Source organism: Rana temporaria, chromosome 1 (assembly GCF_905171775.1).
Source record: "Rana temporaria chromosome 1, aRanTem1.1, whole genome shotgun sequence".
Lineage (NCBI taxonomy): Eukaryota > Metazoa > Chordata > Amphibia > Anura > Ranidae > Rana > Rana temporaria.
In genome coordinates, this window is record NC_053489.1 from 431,555,053 (window position 1) to 431,569,172 (window position 14,120).

Below are 14,120 nucleotides of genomic sequence, written 5' to 3' on the forward strand. Positions count from 1 at the left end.
AGCATCTTTATGTATATTTTGTATCTCAAAGATTACAGTGTTTCTAATAAAAGTAGCAACGCCTCTGGATCTATTAGAAAAGGTTGTATAGTGGAACTGGTTGAAAGATTTGCCAAAGTATTGTGGGTGGTTTATTGTGGAAAAGTGGGTCTCTTGCATTAAGATAATATCAGCCCCTAGTCTCTTGTAGTATCTAAAAGGCTTTTTTACGTTTGTTGGGGGAGTTAAAGCCCTGAACATTGTGTGAGACAATTTTAAGACCCATAGTTAGGGGGTAAGGGGTCGCTAGGTGAGTGGGGAGTGATAGAATGAGGCAAAATGGTGTTTCCTATAAAGTAGCTGGGGGTTAAATAGTGTTGGCATTTGCATATAATCACATCTGTATAAATTTAAGGTGATATAGTAGTGCCAACTGTAGTGTCTACTATGATGAAATGTTGGAAAAACTGAAATCCGTAAAAAAGGTGGAGTGTAATACCAAATCTGATGAAAACAAAACTAAGAGATAAAACATGTCTTCCAATATATAAAAATACTGAGTTTGTTGCCATAAAGGCAAAAAAAATAACAACAGAAAAATAGAAAAGAAGGGGGCGTGGGGACTGTGGGTCTCCCAGCCCAGCAAAACTATCTGGAGGACTATCCAGTCCTGATTCTCCCGGCGAGGCCAGCAACCCCCCCCCCCCAAAAGGGGGCGAGGCAACAGGCCAGACAGACAGAACGGGTGCCAAACCAGCGACGGTGGATGAGCCAGGCAGATATTAAAAAAATTTGAACAAAAAATTTTGCGATCCGGCTGGAGGTTTCTGTCTTGTCTGCTCTCTAACTTTGTACTGTCAATATGGCCAACAACGAGAATGCCGCCCGCCTGAACCTCTTCAAGAACAAGGGCCGGGACACCTCGGAGATGAGGCGCAGGAGGATGGAGGTCAACGTGGAACTCCGCAAGGCCAAGAAGGATGATCAGTTGTTGAAGAGGAGAAATGTCAGTTCTTTCCCCGATGAGCCCTTATCTCCTCTGCAGGAGAAGAGCCGAAATGGACAGACTTCTTCTCAGTGGACCGTGGAGGAGATCGTCCGTGGGGTCAACAATCCAAGCATGGATGTACAGCTCCAGTCCACGCAGGCTGCCCGGAAGCTTCTTTCTCGGGAACGTGAGCCCCCCATAGACAAGATCATTGAAGCCGGCCTCATCCCTAAACTTGTCTGCTTCTTGGGCCGTGAAGACTGCAGTCCTATGCAGTTTGAGGCTTCGTGGGCCCTCACCAACATTGCCTCCGGAAACTCCGACCAGACCCGGGCTGTGGTTGATGGCGGAGCCATTCCTGCCTTCATTGCTCTGCTGGCTTCCCCTCACTCCCACATCTGTGAGCAGGCGGTGTGGGCTCTGGGCAACATCGCAGGTGATGGATCCTCCTACAGAGACCTGGTCATTAAACACGGGGCGGTGGGTCCACTATTGGCATTACTGGCTGTCCCTGACCTCTCCACTCTTCCTACTGGCTACCTCAGAAACTTGACCTGGACCTTGTCCAACTTGTGCCGTAACAAGAACCCAGCACCCCCAATTGAGGCCATCAAGGAGATCCTGCCCACCCTGGTCCGTCTTCTGCACCATGATGACCGGGAGGTTCTGGCAGACACATGCTGGGCCATCTCTTACTTGACTGACGGCTCCAATGATCGCATCGATGTGGTGGTGCAAACAGGACTGGTCCCTAGAATTGTGCAGCTGCTGGGGTGCAAGGAGCTGACCATCATGACCCCTTGCCTGAGGACTGTAGGGAACATCGTGACAGGAACAGATGACCAGACACAAGTAGTCCTGGAAGCCGGTGCCCTGGCCGTATTCCCAGAGCTCCTCACCCATCCCAAGAACAACATGCAGAAGGAGTCGGCCTGGACCCTGTCCAACATCACAGCTGGGCGTCAGGACCAGATCCAGGAGGTGGTGAACCAGGGCCTGGTGCCCTACCTGGTTGACATCCTGAGGAAGGGTGACTACAAGATGCAGAAGGAAGCCGTGTGGGCCGTCACCAACTACACCAGCGGCTGTACTATTAACCAGATCATCTACCTGGTCCAATCCGGTGCTATCGATCCCATGTGTAACCTCCTCTCCACCAAGGACAGCAAGACGGTGCTGGTCATCCTGGACGCCTTCACCAACATCTTCGCTGCTGCCGAGAAACTCGGGGAGACGGAGAAGCTGTGTGTGATGGTGGAAGAATGTAACGGTCTGGACCGTATCGAGGCCCTGCAGTCCCATGAGAATGAGCAGGTCTACAAGGCCGCCGCTGCTCTCATTGAGAAGTACTTTGCATCTGAGGATGATGAAGAGGAAGCTCTGGCTCCAGAAGTCTCAGAGGACGGCTACGCCTTCCAGCTCCCCAGCGGCACGCACACCACCTTCGACTTCTAAGCACTTTACCCCCCTGTGGTTGTCTCTTCTCGTCTATTTTTTTTTTCTATGTGACTTGGCACTTTTCCTGTCCTGTACATACTGTGAATCTTATGTGAACATGTAAATATTTTTACTAAATTCTGAATTTCCCTTACTCTAAACTTATTTTTGTTTCTTTGTCCTTTTTACACTAAGACCTCTATAGCTGGTGAGGGTTCGACCCTTTGCTACATTGGTCTCGGCTGGACCTTCCAGCTGCTTGTTGACGTCCCCTGCCCGTCTTCAGTTTTGCCCCCCTATTACAGGGAAAATGGGTTTTGTTGTGGAAAAGACCTGCCTTGGCCTTCACCTCCTGGCAGGGGCACGGTGAAGGTGCTTCCGTTCAGAAGAACGGTCCTCCTCGATGTGCGGGTTTGCAGGTCCCTGCGAGGTCTGAGGAGGTCTGCAAGTTTACAATGTGACTTGTACAGCCTGCAATTTCTAAGAATTGTCTAATAAACATTTTGTAATTAAAAAAAAAAAAATAAAAAAAAAAATTTGAACATTACTTTAAGGGTGCATAGAAAAAAAATTGTATGGTTATACAAACTTAAACTCCAATTATAACAAGATACCCATAAAGGTAAATTATAACTTTATATAACAGAGAGAGAAGTGACCAAGCGAGTTAAGATAAAATCGAGTAGAAACCTGTGAGAAAAAAAAATTCCCCCTCCCTTCCTCCCTGAAAGGACAGGGTGGAGGACGTAGAGTTTATCGTTCCATTTTCATTGGATGCTACCGTCATGAGAATAGTCCCAGGGTGAACATAGTTGGATAGAGTGCCAGCGGCCTCCAGAAAGGATGGAGGTGGGCGTTTGTGGGACTTGTAGAGGGGATGGCAGTCCATGAGGTATGTAGGCTACCCATATAGCTCTGGGAGTCAGCTGGAGATATGAAGTGATGTAAAGTTGCAGCAAGTAAATAAAGGAGAGGGAAAACTAAACAGGTGTGATTGTTCCTTCAATGCTACTACCACATGGGCCAACAAAAGAGAGGTCGCTTTGGTGTCAGTAGGCAGATGAACTGCCCAAAGAGCTCTCCAGCAGTGATTTCAAACAGTAGAACAAACCCACTGGATAGAGAGGGAGATGATGAGGGGCATGGCCCACAAATATTCCACACGAGCAGTTTAGACTGGTCAAGAAACATGATCTTGGAAAGAGTGCTGCTGCCATCTTCTCTGCTCCCTCTGGTTACGTCTGGAGGATGGAGTACACCATATGGGTGATGATCTAGGGGTAGCTGGAAGACGGTGGGACGGTTGCTGCTCCAGCAGGTCCAGTTTGATCAACAGCTCCCTTCCTTCATTGACATTGTAAACTGTGTATGTTGTGCCATTGTGCATTATAGATAGCTTAAATGGGAAACCCCATCTATACTTGATTCTGGCTGTTTGGAGGATACTTGTGACATCTTTCATTCTGCGTTTTCAGTCCAAAGCCGCAGGAGAGATATCAGGGTAAATCTGCAGTTTAACCCCATCCAATTCAATAAGGGGGAAGTTTCTGGATGCTCTCATAATGTCCTCCTTAGTGACAAAGTCCTTCATGCACATTATCACATTTCTGGGGGGGGGGGGTTTCAGGTGGTGGTTTGGGTCTTAATGCCCTGTGCAATCTGTCACATGCAAAAGCAGACAGTGGCTTGTCAGGAACAGGACCATGAAAGAGCTTTGTAATGGCTTGAGTTAAATCAGTGATTGATTTTGGGATACCTTGCACTCTTATATTATTGCGTCTGTTCCTATTGTCCAAATCCTCTATGTGTGCTTGCATGAAGGAGAAGCTGTCAGCCAGGGTCTCATAATCTTTCCTGAGGTCATTGTGTGCAAGGGCTAGTTTGTCATGCTTGGTTTCAAGTATGTCAGTGCGGCCTCCTATGTTAGCAATCTCTTGAGAGAGAGCAATAGTAGATTTGTGAAGCTCCTGCTCAAGCTTATCTACTAGTTTTTCATATATGGCAGTCAAACTTGCATCCAGATCAGCCTTAGAGAGAGGCTGTGAGTACTCACTGTTTGTAGGAGGACGAGCTGGAGTTTGAATGGAGCTGCTGGAGGCCGCATGGTGGGACATCTTCTCAGCGGTGAGGAGAAAGTTTGTCAGCACGTGCTGGGAGCGGCGATTTCGCCCTTTTTTGCTGGATGGCATACACCGGGTTGTTCCTCGGGAGTGGTGGGGTGTTGTTGGCCTGCCTAGTCAGACGGAGCACTGCTCAGCAACGTCCGTCCCGCATCGCGCCGCACATGCGCCCCCTCAAAAGATTTATTCCAACAGTCATTAAAAATTGCAAGGGCAACAGATACTGCTCAAAGAAAAATATGTCTATTTTGGTTCATATTGGATGACGATGTTTAAATAAAATGGCACATGCAAACTCAACGCGTTTCCTAAAAAAAAAATTCAGGAGTACGTGTGAATCAAATCTATGAATATGTACGCATATTTTCTAGACACAATGACAATTATGATAAATTCTGTGTGGATGTAGACGTATAGCACACCTTGTCCTTCTGGGAATAAGACTTGAAAACAAACCTGGGGTGTCACCAGAACTACTATCCCCATTGGAAGATTTCTTCTCAGTTACTGCTATGATGTCAACCTAAAATTCAGTATTTTCTTTAACTTTCGATGATAACGACAAACAAAACAAATAGAGGGGTGAATTTCCCTAATGAGGGCTCAGACAGCTAAAATACTGACAGGTGTTCTCAGAGGCTTAGCTTGAAGCTTGTGGGCCTGATGCAAAACCACCACTTCCACTTCCACACCCACTGCACGCCAAGATACTAAAAGTGGCTTAAGACTTTTGAGTTCCCAGAGTTCCTCTTTACATCAGAGGACAGGGATTACCACTGAAGAATCAGAGGACAGGGATCACCGCTGGAGAATCAGAGGACAAGGATCACCGCTGGAGAATCAGAGGACAGGGATCACTGCTGGAGAATCAGAGGACAGGGACCCCTGGCAGGTCGCTTGGCAGAGCGCCTTTGCCATCCCAGCACTGTATACAGCTCCCCCCCCCCCAGACTACACAGGGCTGAAATCACATTAATTTACACACAGTCTGTTAGCCTTCACAGGGTGTATCTGTTTTTTATGTCGCCGTTCTGGCCTGTGAAATTCTCTGGTCGGAACGTCAATGTAGTTGCAGTAAGCAGATACACCCTGTGCAGATTGTGGTTGACTGGCTGTGTTGTAAAGGAATGTGATTTTAGCTCTGTGGAAGGAGGAGCAATATAGAGTGCTGTAATGGGAAAGGAGCTCAGCAGCCAGGCATAGCATCCAGGGCGGAGGAGGTGGTTAGGGGGGCTTTGCGAGGGGCACAACTTAGACCTGGGGGGGCAAAGCCATGTGACACTAAATCAGGAGGTGTTAAGGGATTTGTTTTAGCAATTTCTGATGGTTTCTCTGTCAGTGTTGGCAGGTGTCGGGGGAAGGTCACCTCCCGGAGGTGTTTGTCTTTTCCCTATTGTCAGAGTAGTGGGGTAAGCGGATATCCCCGGGTGGGGGGTACAGAGAATCCAAGCTGGTGACTAGGAGACACTGAGCAGTATCTTACCTCACCAGCGACATAGGTCCCATCGTGGCTATAGAATGTTACTGTCCTTTTCTTGCCTCACTGAGCTTGGTTATCATTCCATGTTGACAGCACACGGCACAGACACTTCCCCCTCCTGGGCTGTTCTCACCCCATGCTCCTCTTCATGCAGGAAATGGCTCACAGCTTCTCCCCAGCCAATGAGAATGGAGGGGTGTGGACTGTGGAAGGCAAAGTGGAAACCCAGTACTGGAGCATGGCTGTGGGGCCCTAGGACAGATTGGAGCTGGACTTTATGGAGGATATGAAAATATGACAGGCAGGCTGCAGGGGCCCCCTGGAGCTAGGGGCAGGGTTGCAATTGTGACCCTTGCAACCCCTTATTCTACACCCATGGGTGTTCTAATCCCTCTATACTCTATCCAAAACTAAAAAAAGTTTTACCTTTAGTTAAACTCTAAGCAGTTACAGCAATATTTTTTTACCTATTGGTATAAAGATTTTACATAAAATGAAAAAAAGCTGACCATTGTGAGCACCCTTGTCAGTGTTACATGGTTTGTCTCCTCCCTCTTGATTTGTGAATGGAAGCTGAGAAATGATAGACTTACTTGCCGGTTCACCAAATGAAAATAAAAAGCATAAGTATAGAAAATTAAACGCAGCCACCACATCTAAAAATTTGTAAGCTGTTATTACATTTTGTTTTTTGAGTTGAATCACTTAAAGAAACCCCCACAGCACATCTACTGTGGCAGGGTGGCTCTATTGCGCGAAACGATTTACCTGTACGTTGTTTCGTGCAATAGATACAGGGCATGCGCCGCGATTTTCGCAGACTACCCACGATCGCTCCTCACAGACAGAACCAATGCCCCGTATTAGTACAATGCCTCACTTAGACAGACAACTGGATGACACCTCAAACTCCATGGAGCAAAAACAGAACTCCTTCTACTCCATGCAAACTGAAAGAGACTGGCCAGGACTACTTGGTCACCACCACCCATCTTGGGACAAACCATCACCCCAAGCACCAAAGTCAAAAGCCTCTGAGTAATTTTTGACTCTGACATGACAATGGATGCACAAATAGGATCAGTAGTTAGCAGATCTCACCATCTTCTACGTCTACTACGAAGACTCGTTCCCTTCATCCCGAAAGAGGATACAGCAGTACTGGTAGGGACAATTATTAACTCCAGGTAAGATTATGCAAATTCCCTCTACCTCGGACTCCCAAAATACCAGGTTGCCCGTCTCTAAGTTGTCCAGAACACAGCGGCACGACTGGTGACAGGGAAAAAGCCCTGGGAACCAATCACTCCGTCCCTGAGATCCCTCCATTGGCTGGCTGTAAAGGACCGAGTCACATTTAAGGCCCTATGCCTGAGGCACAAATGTGTATACGGAAGCGCCCCCCAATATTTAGTTGAGAAAATAAAATACCAAAACCCCAATCGCGTTCTTCGATCTACTAACCAAAAACTACTGCAAATCCCCAAAGCCGCTACAAGATCAAAGGAGAACGAAGATTTGCAGTCCAAGGACCTCGACTGTGGAACGCATTACCGACTAACATCCGAATGGAAATTGATCACCAGGCCTTCAGAAAAAACTCAAGGCCCACCTATTCTGAAGGATAAATAGAAGGAAAATGGATGCCAAGCGCCTTGAGGCGATTCAGTTCACATTTGTAGCGCTATACAAGTTATTCACTCACTCAGAATGGGGATCTGCCTATGTAAACAAGACGGATCCCCATTCTGACAGGGGAGGAGAGAGAGACCAGCTGTTCCTAGTGATCAGGAACAGCAATCTCTATCTACTCCCAGTCAGTCTGTCCCCCTGACAGTTAGAAAACACCTCCCTAAGGAACACTTTGATCACCCCTAGTGTTAACCACTTCCCTGCCAGTGACATTTATACATTGATCAGTGCATTTTTATTGCACTGATCACTGTATTGGTGTCATGTCACCAAAAAGTGTCACTTAGGGTGAGATTTGTCCACCGCAAAGTCGCAGTCCCACTAAATTGTTGATCCCCGTCATGACTAGTAAAAACAATTTAAAAAGTCCCTAAATCTTTCCTCTATTTTGTATAGGCTATAACTTATGCTTATTGGGATTTTTTTTACCAAAAAATATGTAGAAGGATACATATTGGCCTAAACTGATGAAAAAATTTTTTTTTATTGAATATGAATTATAGCAAAAGGTTTTTGAAATTGACACTCTTTTTATGTTTATTGCGCAAAAAATTAAAACCACAGAGGTGATCAAATACCATCAAAAGAAAGCTCTATTTGTGGGGAAAAAAATCTTAGTTGGGTACAGCGTCGAATGTCCATGCAATTGTCGGTTAAAGGGGACATATAGGGTAAATCTGCCAATGCACACACTGGTTTGGGTGACCTGGGGGTCCCCAAGGGATTCCCTTAATTTGCAGGGATTTGTTCCAACTTCCTGTTTGGCTATGGGACAAGAAGTCAAGGAAGATCTCTGCAATAGGACACAGATGGTGAAAAAAAATCTGACAGGGTTATAACCCTCCCTTACTCTATCCAACATGTTTTTTTTTAAGTTTTGTCTATAGTTTTACCTTAACCACTTGCCGACCAGCCGCCGCAGCATGGCATGGCTGGGTGAAACACTGTTATGTTACGTCTCTTCGCCCTGTGACCACTAGGGGCGCCCCCAGAGCCGATGAGAGTACCCAGCGGTCATGGCGCTCGCTGGGCACCCGCGATCGCTCATGATACAGCGAGAACCAGTATCTGTGTGTGTAAACACGCAGATCCCGGTTCTTTCAGGGGAGAATGACTGATCATGTGTTCATACAAAGTATGAACAGCGATCTGTCATTACCCCTAGTAAGTCCCATCCCCCCTTCAGTTAGAACACAGAGAGGGAACACAGGTAACCCCTTGATCGCCCCCTAGTGTTAACCCCTTCCCTGCCAGTGACATTTTTACAGTAATCAATGAATCTTTATAGCACTGATCGCTGTAAAATCGTTAATGGTCCCAAAAATATGCCAAAAGTGTCCGATCTGTCCGCCATAATGTTGCAGTCCCGATAAAAATCGCAGATTGCTGCCATTATAATAATAAAAATGCCATAATTCTATGCCCTATTTTGTAGCTATAACTTTTGCGCAAACCAATCAATATACTGGTACGGCATCGCACAACCGCACAATTGTCAGTTAAAGTGAGGCAGTGCCAAATTGTAAAAAGTGCTCTGGTCAGGAAGGGGGTAAAATCTTCCGGGGCCGAAGCGGTTAATATTGCTTTAATGGCTCATCGTGCCAGCCCCTATGTGTTTACAGCACAGGGGCATTGGACTTCTGCAGGGAACTAGTGAACTGATAGTGCCAATTTTTGAAGAGCTTTCAGGTGGTGGCAATTTCTCTTTTTTATGGCAACGTTCAGTGGTCCGAGGAATGGGAGAGGGGAATATTACTCCTCCTTGCAGATAACACTTTAATTCACAGACTGATTTTATTGACATTTTAGTTTTAAAGTGGTTGTGAAGGCAGAGGTTTTTTTATCTTAATGCATTCTATGATAAAAAACCTTCTGTGTGCAGCAGCCCTAATACTTACCTGAGCCCCCTCTCTGTCCAGTGATGTTGCACGAGTGCCTCGGCCAGCTGGGACACTCCTGTATTGATTGGCCGAGACATAGGAGCAGTGCCATTGGCTCTTTCTGCTGTCAATCAAAGTCAGTGAGCCAATCAGGAGAGAGAGGGTGCGGAGCCGAACCTGTGGATCCCTGTCTGAATGGACACACAAAGCTGCGGCTCAGCTTGGGTGCCCAATAGCAAGCTGCTTGCTATGGGGGCACTCAACAGGAGTGAGGGGCCAGAAGCACCGAAGAGGGAGAAGAGGAGGATTGGGGCTGCTCTGTACAAAACCATTTCACAGAGCAGGTAAGTATAACATGTTTATTATTTTTAAAGAAAAAAAAAATTAGACTGTAGTATCACTTTAAAGCAAATATTTTATAATTCAACTTGAACATGTTAGCTCAAGTTATAATTAAAATGTAATAACCAAAATTAAATCTTGACTTTTCCTTTAAAGCTTATTTCGGCCCTCCCTTCCACCTCACAAGACTAATAATCATTAATCAATTAATTAATTTTAGGGCTGTGGAAATTAAAGATTAATTCCTTGATTAATCTTTATTTTTTTTGATCGATCAAATTTTTTTTTATTGGTACTAGTGGTGCAACGGATTGTAAATGATCCGTGATCCGAGTGGGTCACCATATGCGGATCGACACACAACGTGATCCGCGGAGCTCCGCAGCTGCCTCGGCCATAGGAAAGGGAGCGGCTTCGGGCCTAGCTCCCGGAGCACCGGTCATCTTGGTCCACCCGGCGGCGGCCTAGGTGACCCTAGAGCGGCGCGCTGATGTCATCACCCGGCCTCAACTGCTCGTGTTCGGCCGGCTTCTCTGGCAAGACTAAGTAAGCACTAATCTTCCTATACAGTGGGGGAGATGTCTGTGGATATTACAGTGGGGGAGATGTCTGTGGATATTACAGTGGGGGAGATATCTGTGGATATTACAGCGGGGGAGATGTCTGTGGATATTACAGCGGGGGAGATGTCTGTGGATATTACAGCGGGGGAGATGTCTGTGGATATTACAGCGGGGGAGATGTCTGTGGATATTACAGTGGGGACTATATATGGTGGTGATCCGAAAAATGTATGTGCGTCATAATTAATTGAAATTAGTCGATTAATCGATTAAAAAAAATCGATTAATCAAACTCGAACATTTTAATCAGTAACAGCCCTAATTAATTTTCATTACATTAGAGCATTATGTGGTAAGTATCATATTGCAAGAAAAGCTGAACATATGTGAGACACCAGATGACTTTTTTAGGTTTAGTTTTTAAAGGATAAGTTCACTTTAAAAAAAAAAAAAAAAAAAAAAAATATATATATATATATATATATATATATATATATATATATATATATATATAATAATAATAATAATAATAGTACACTTTTTTGCGGGTGAAACAATTTGCATTTACTACTTTTTTTTGTGGAATGAAAAACAAGGCGGGTTCCATGCAGGACACATAGAGACTGTCAATGTAAGCTGTCTTCCCATACATCGTACAGGCAAGCATTTTCACACTAACAGGAAGAATCAATGAAGCTCAGCAGCACCATGGTATGGTAATTCATCAACAACTACAATCCGACAGCCGCAAAGGCTGTTGGTAGTTGTAGTTTTCACATTCACAGAACTCTGTGAATGAAAGACGTGGCCGGGAGCCCGGAGCCCCGCATGGCCATGTTTTATTTAAATTGTGACAGCAAGTCGGGGATGGGGGGGTGCGGGGCCGGTGCATCTGTAACATGTTACACCTTGAATATAAATGTAACGTGTGACAGGTTACAAAATGTGAATGAATCCTTTTATAGCCTAAGCTTGTGAGAAGTTTATTTTAATTTGTTAGTGCAATGACTAAACTAAGATAAGCAACACTTACCAGTAAGTACCTAAAAAAATAAAAAATAAAAACATGGAAAAATGGCAGCTTGAACTATTCTTTGAAAAACACATTCTTGTTTTTATCATTCCCTAGTTTGTAATAATGTGTTTGAGTATGTCTCCCACGATATGAGGAGGGATATCTAGGACTTGAAAATGACATGCTCATGGGTTTAAGAAGATAAAGAGCCAACACCCCTTCCTGAAATTGGTCAAGGTGCCACACCAAGCTGAGGAGATAACATTTGACTTTGCAGTCCACCTTTAAAAGACTTTAGAGAAACAAGAGATTGCTTCATTTATTTTGTTATGCAGAGAGTCCTGTGACTCTTCTCAACAGTCCCTATCCCTTTCAGCTCAAATCTACCCACATGTGACCAGAGATAGCCAAAGTGAGAAATTAAAGCAAAAAGTAAGGGAAAAAATAAAAGCAACATTTTCACACTGTATATTTTACTATTTTTCTGTGTCTTTGCTTCTGCTTTGTACTGTATATCAGTATATGTATATCAGCTACCAGACAGGGAAATGTCTCTTATGTACTGTATGTTTACCTTTGTGTGTACTGCATATAATTGCTGGTTCACACTGGTGTGATATCTGATGCGACTTGAGTCACACAGAGTCTCATGACAAGGCGAATCCCATTATTAATGGTGCATGTTCTAGTCAGTGTGACTGTGCGATGAAATTTCGGAAAAAGTTCCTGCACTACTTTGGTGCGATTTACAGTGTGGCGTGGCCCCATAGAATACAACGTAGGAAAGGTTTGCTCACTATTGTTTATCAATATACATACAGTGTATCCATGAACATTTTATGGTGTTTGTTCAAGCAATAGTTGCCCTGATCCTTGTTTACTGTCTACAGCTCTTTTGTTACAATGGCAGGACAGCAGTGTGTGGGTACGGAGCCTGTGCCGCACATGGACAAGGCGAAGTATAAACACAAGTCATACTGCAAGTGGACATTAGCCTCTGTACTTCTTGGAGGCACAGCCATCAGTATCATCACAGGATTATTAATAAGTAAGTTATTACAAGTCAACACTTGGATACTGACAATATTATTCAAATGCTTATAAATGATGTTAAAGCGGTTTTTCGTTGAAAAAAAAAATTAAAAGTCAGCAGCTACAAATACTGCAGCTGCTGACTTTTAATATATGAACACTTACCTGTCCAGGGTGCCCGCGATGTCGGCACCCAAGGCCGATCTGTCCCTCGGCTCTTGGGTGGAGGTGCCGCCATCTTCAGTAAGGGAATCAGGAAGTGAAGCCTTGTGGCTTCACCTCCTAGTTCCCTACTGTGCATGCACGAGTCCCGCTTCGCTATCCCACTGGTCCCTGCTGTCTTCTGGAACCTGGGTGTCTCTCAGAAGACAGCTGGGGGGAACAGAGGAGGGGCCGGAAATGGCGTAGATCGCAGCTGATACTGCAGCGATATATGCCCGGAAGTGGGAGCAAATACCCGGATCTGCTCCCCCTCCACCCTGAAAGTTGCCAAATGTGACACCGGAGGGGGGGAGGAATCCGAAAAGAGGAAGTTCCATTTTTGGGTGGAACCCCACTTTAAATAAAAAATGTAATAGGCAGTAGGATTTATAGTTTTAAATTAAACATACAAAACAAAAACGTTTTCACATTTTTTCTTATTTTGGTTTTGTCAGTGTACCACTGCGTGCTTTATGCTATTCTTCTTGGCAGACTTTGTGGTCTGTCTCACTATTCCCCATGTTATACTTACCTGCCCTGTGCAATATTTTTGCACAGAGCAGCCCTAATCCTCCTTTTCTGGGGTCCCCCACCAGTACTCCAGGCCCCTCCTTTTTGGTGAGTGGCCCCCTGCTCAGCAGCTTTCCATTGAGGCACCCGTGCGGGCTCACTCCCGAGTTGCCCTGTCTGCATCTATTGACACAGCTGGGCAACTTGGCCCCTCCCTCGCTCCCTTGTCACAGCATTTAATTGACAGGAACGGGAGCCAATGGCTCCCGCTCCTGTCAATCTGCCCAATGAAGAGGGAGACTGCGGCGAGAGCCACTGCTCTCATGCACGTCCCTGAATCAGATCAGGCTCAAGTAAGAATAAAGGGGGGGCTAGGGGGGATCCTGCAGAAGAGAAGTTTTTTTTTACCTTACTGCACAGAATGCATTAAGTGAAAAAACTTGAGGCTTTAAAACCACTTTAAAGTGCATCTACATCCATTTTTTAATCTAGATGGAGTATGGAAAGATTAAAACCCCTATCATCCTTTTACTGCTGTGAGTTTTTTTTCACTTTTCCCAGAAACAAGACAGAAAGTGTGAAGCCCTGTACACACGGCCAGAATCTCGTCTGGAAAAAAACATTGTTTTTCCTGACGAGATTATTGGCAAGAATCTCTTGCCACCCGAGTGTACAGACACTCCTTTCAAAAGAACCATGGTTCTTTTGAAAGGCAAGAACGTGGTGACGTCATCGCGTACGACGAGCATGCGCTTGTCAAATTTGATGCCGTGGCCGCCATCTTTTTGCACCCTACCCATGCCTAGGAAGCTACCGCGAATGCGTCAAACTCATTTCGAGCATGCGTCAAACTCATTTCGGGTTTCCGCTGAGACAGGTGA

General features: G+C 45.3%; 2 protein-coding genes across 2 annotated transcripts in view; both read left to right on the plus strand.

Annotated features, from left to right (window-relative positions):
* Positions 1 to 14,120, plus strand: part of TMPRSS9 (transmembrane serine protease 9) — a 184,598-nt gene that overhangs the window by 83,016 nt on the left and 87,462 nt on the right. Inside the window, exon 3 of the mRNA XM_040325655.1 lies at positions 12,387 to 12,544. Within this exon, the coding sequence (XP_040181589.1) occupies positions 12,400 to 12,544 (145 nt within the window). The 5' untranslated portion in view covers positions 12,387 to 12,399. The remainder of the gene's footprint in view (positions 1 to 12,386; positions 12,545 to 14,120) is intronic.
* Positions 794 to 2,569, plus strand: LOC120915283 (importin subunit alpha-1-like). The gene has a single exon (XM_040325665.1). The coding sequence runs from the start codon at positions 842 to 844 to the stop codon at positions 2,420 to 2,422; it is 1,581 nt and encodes a 526-aa protein (XP_040181599.1). The 5' UTR covers positions 794 to 841; the 3' UTR covers positions 2,423 to 2,569.

Excerpts from the sequence above, each read along its gene's own strand:
- LOC120915283 (XM_040325665.1), top strand. The coding sequence starts at position 842 with ATGGCCAACAACGAGAATGCCGCCCGCCTGAACCTCTTCAAGAACAAG.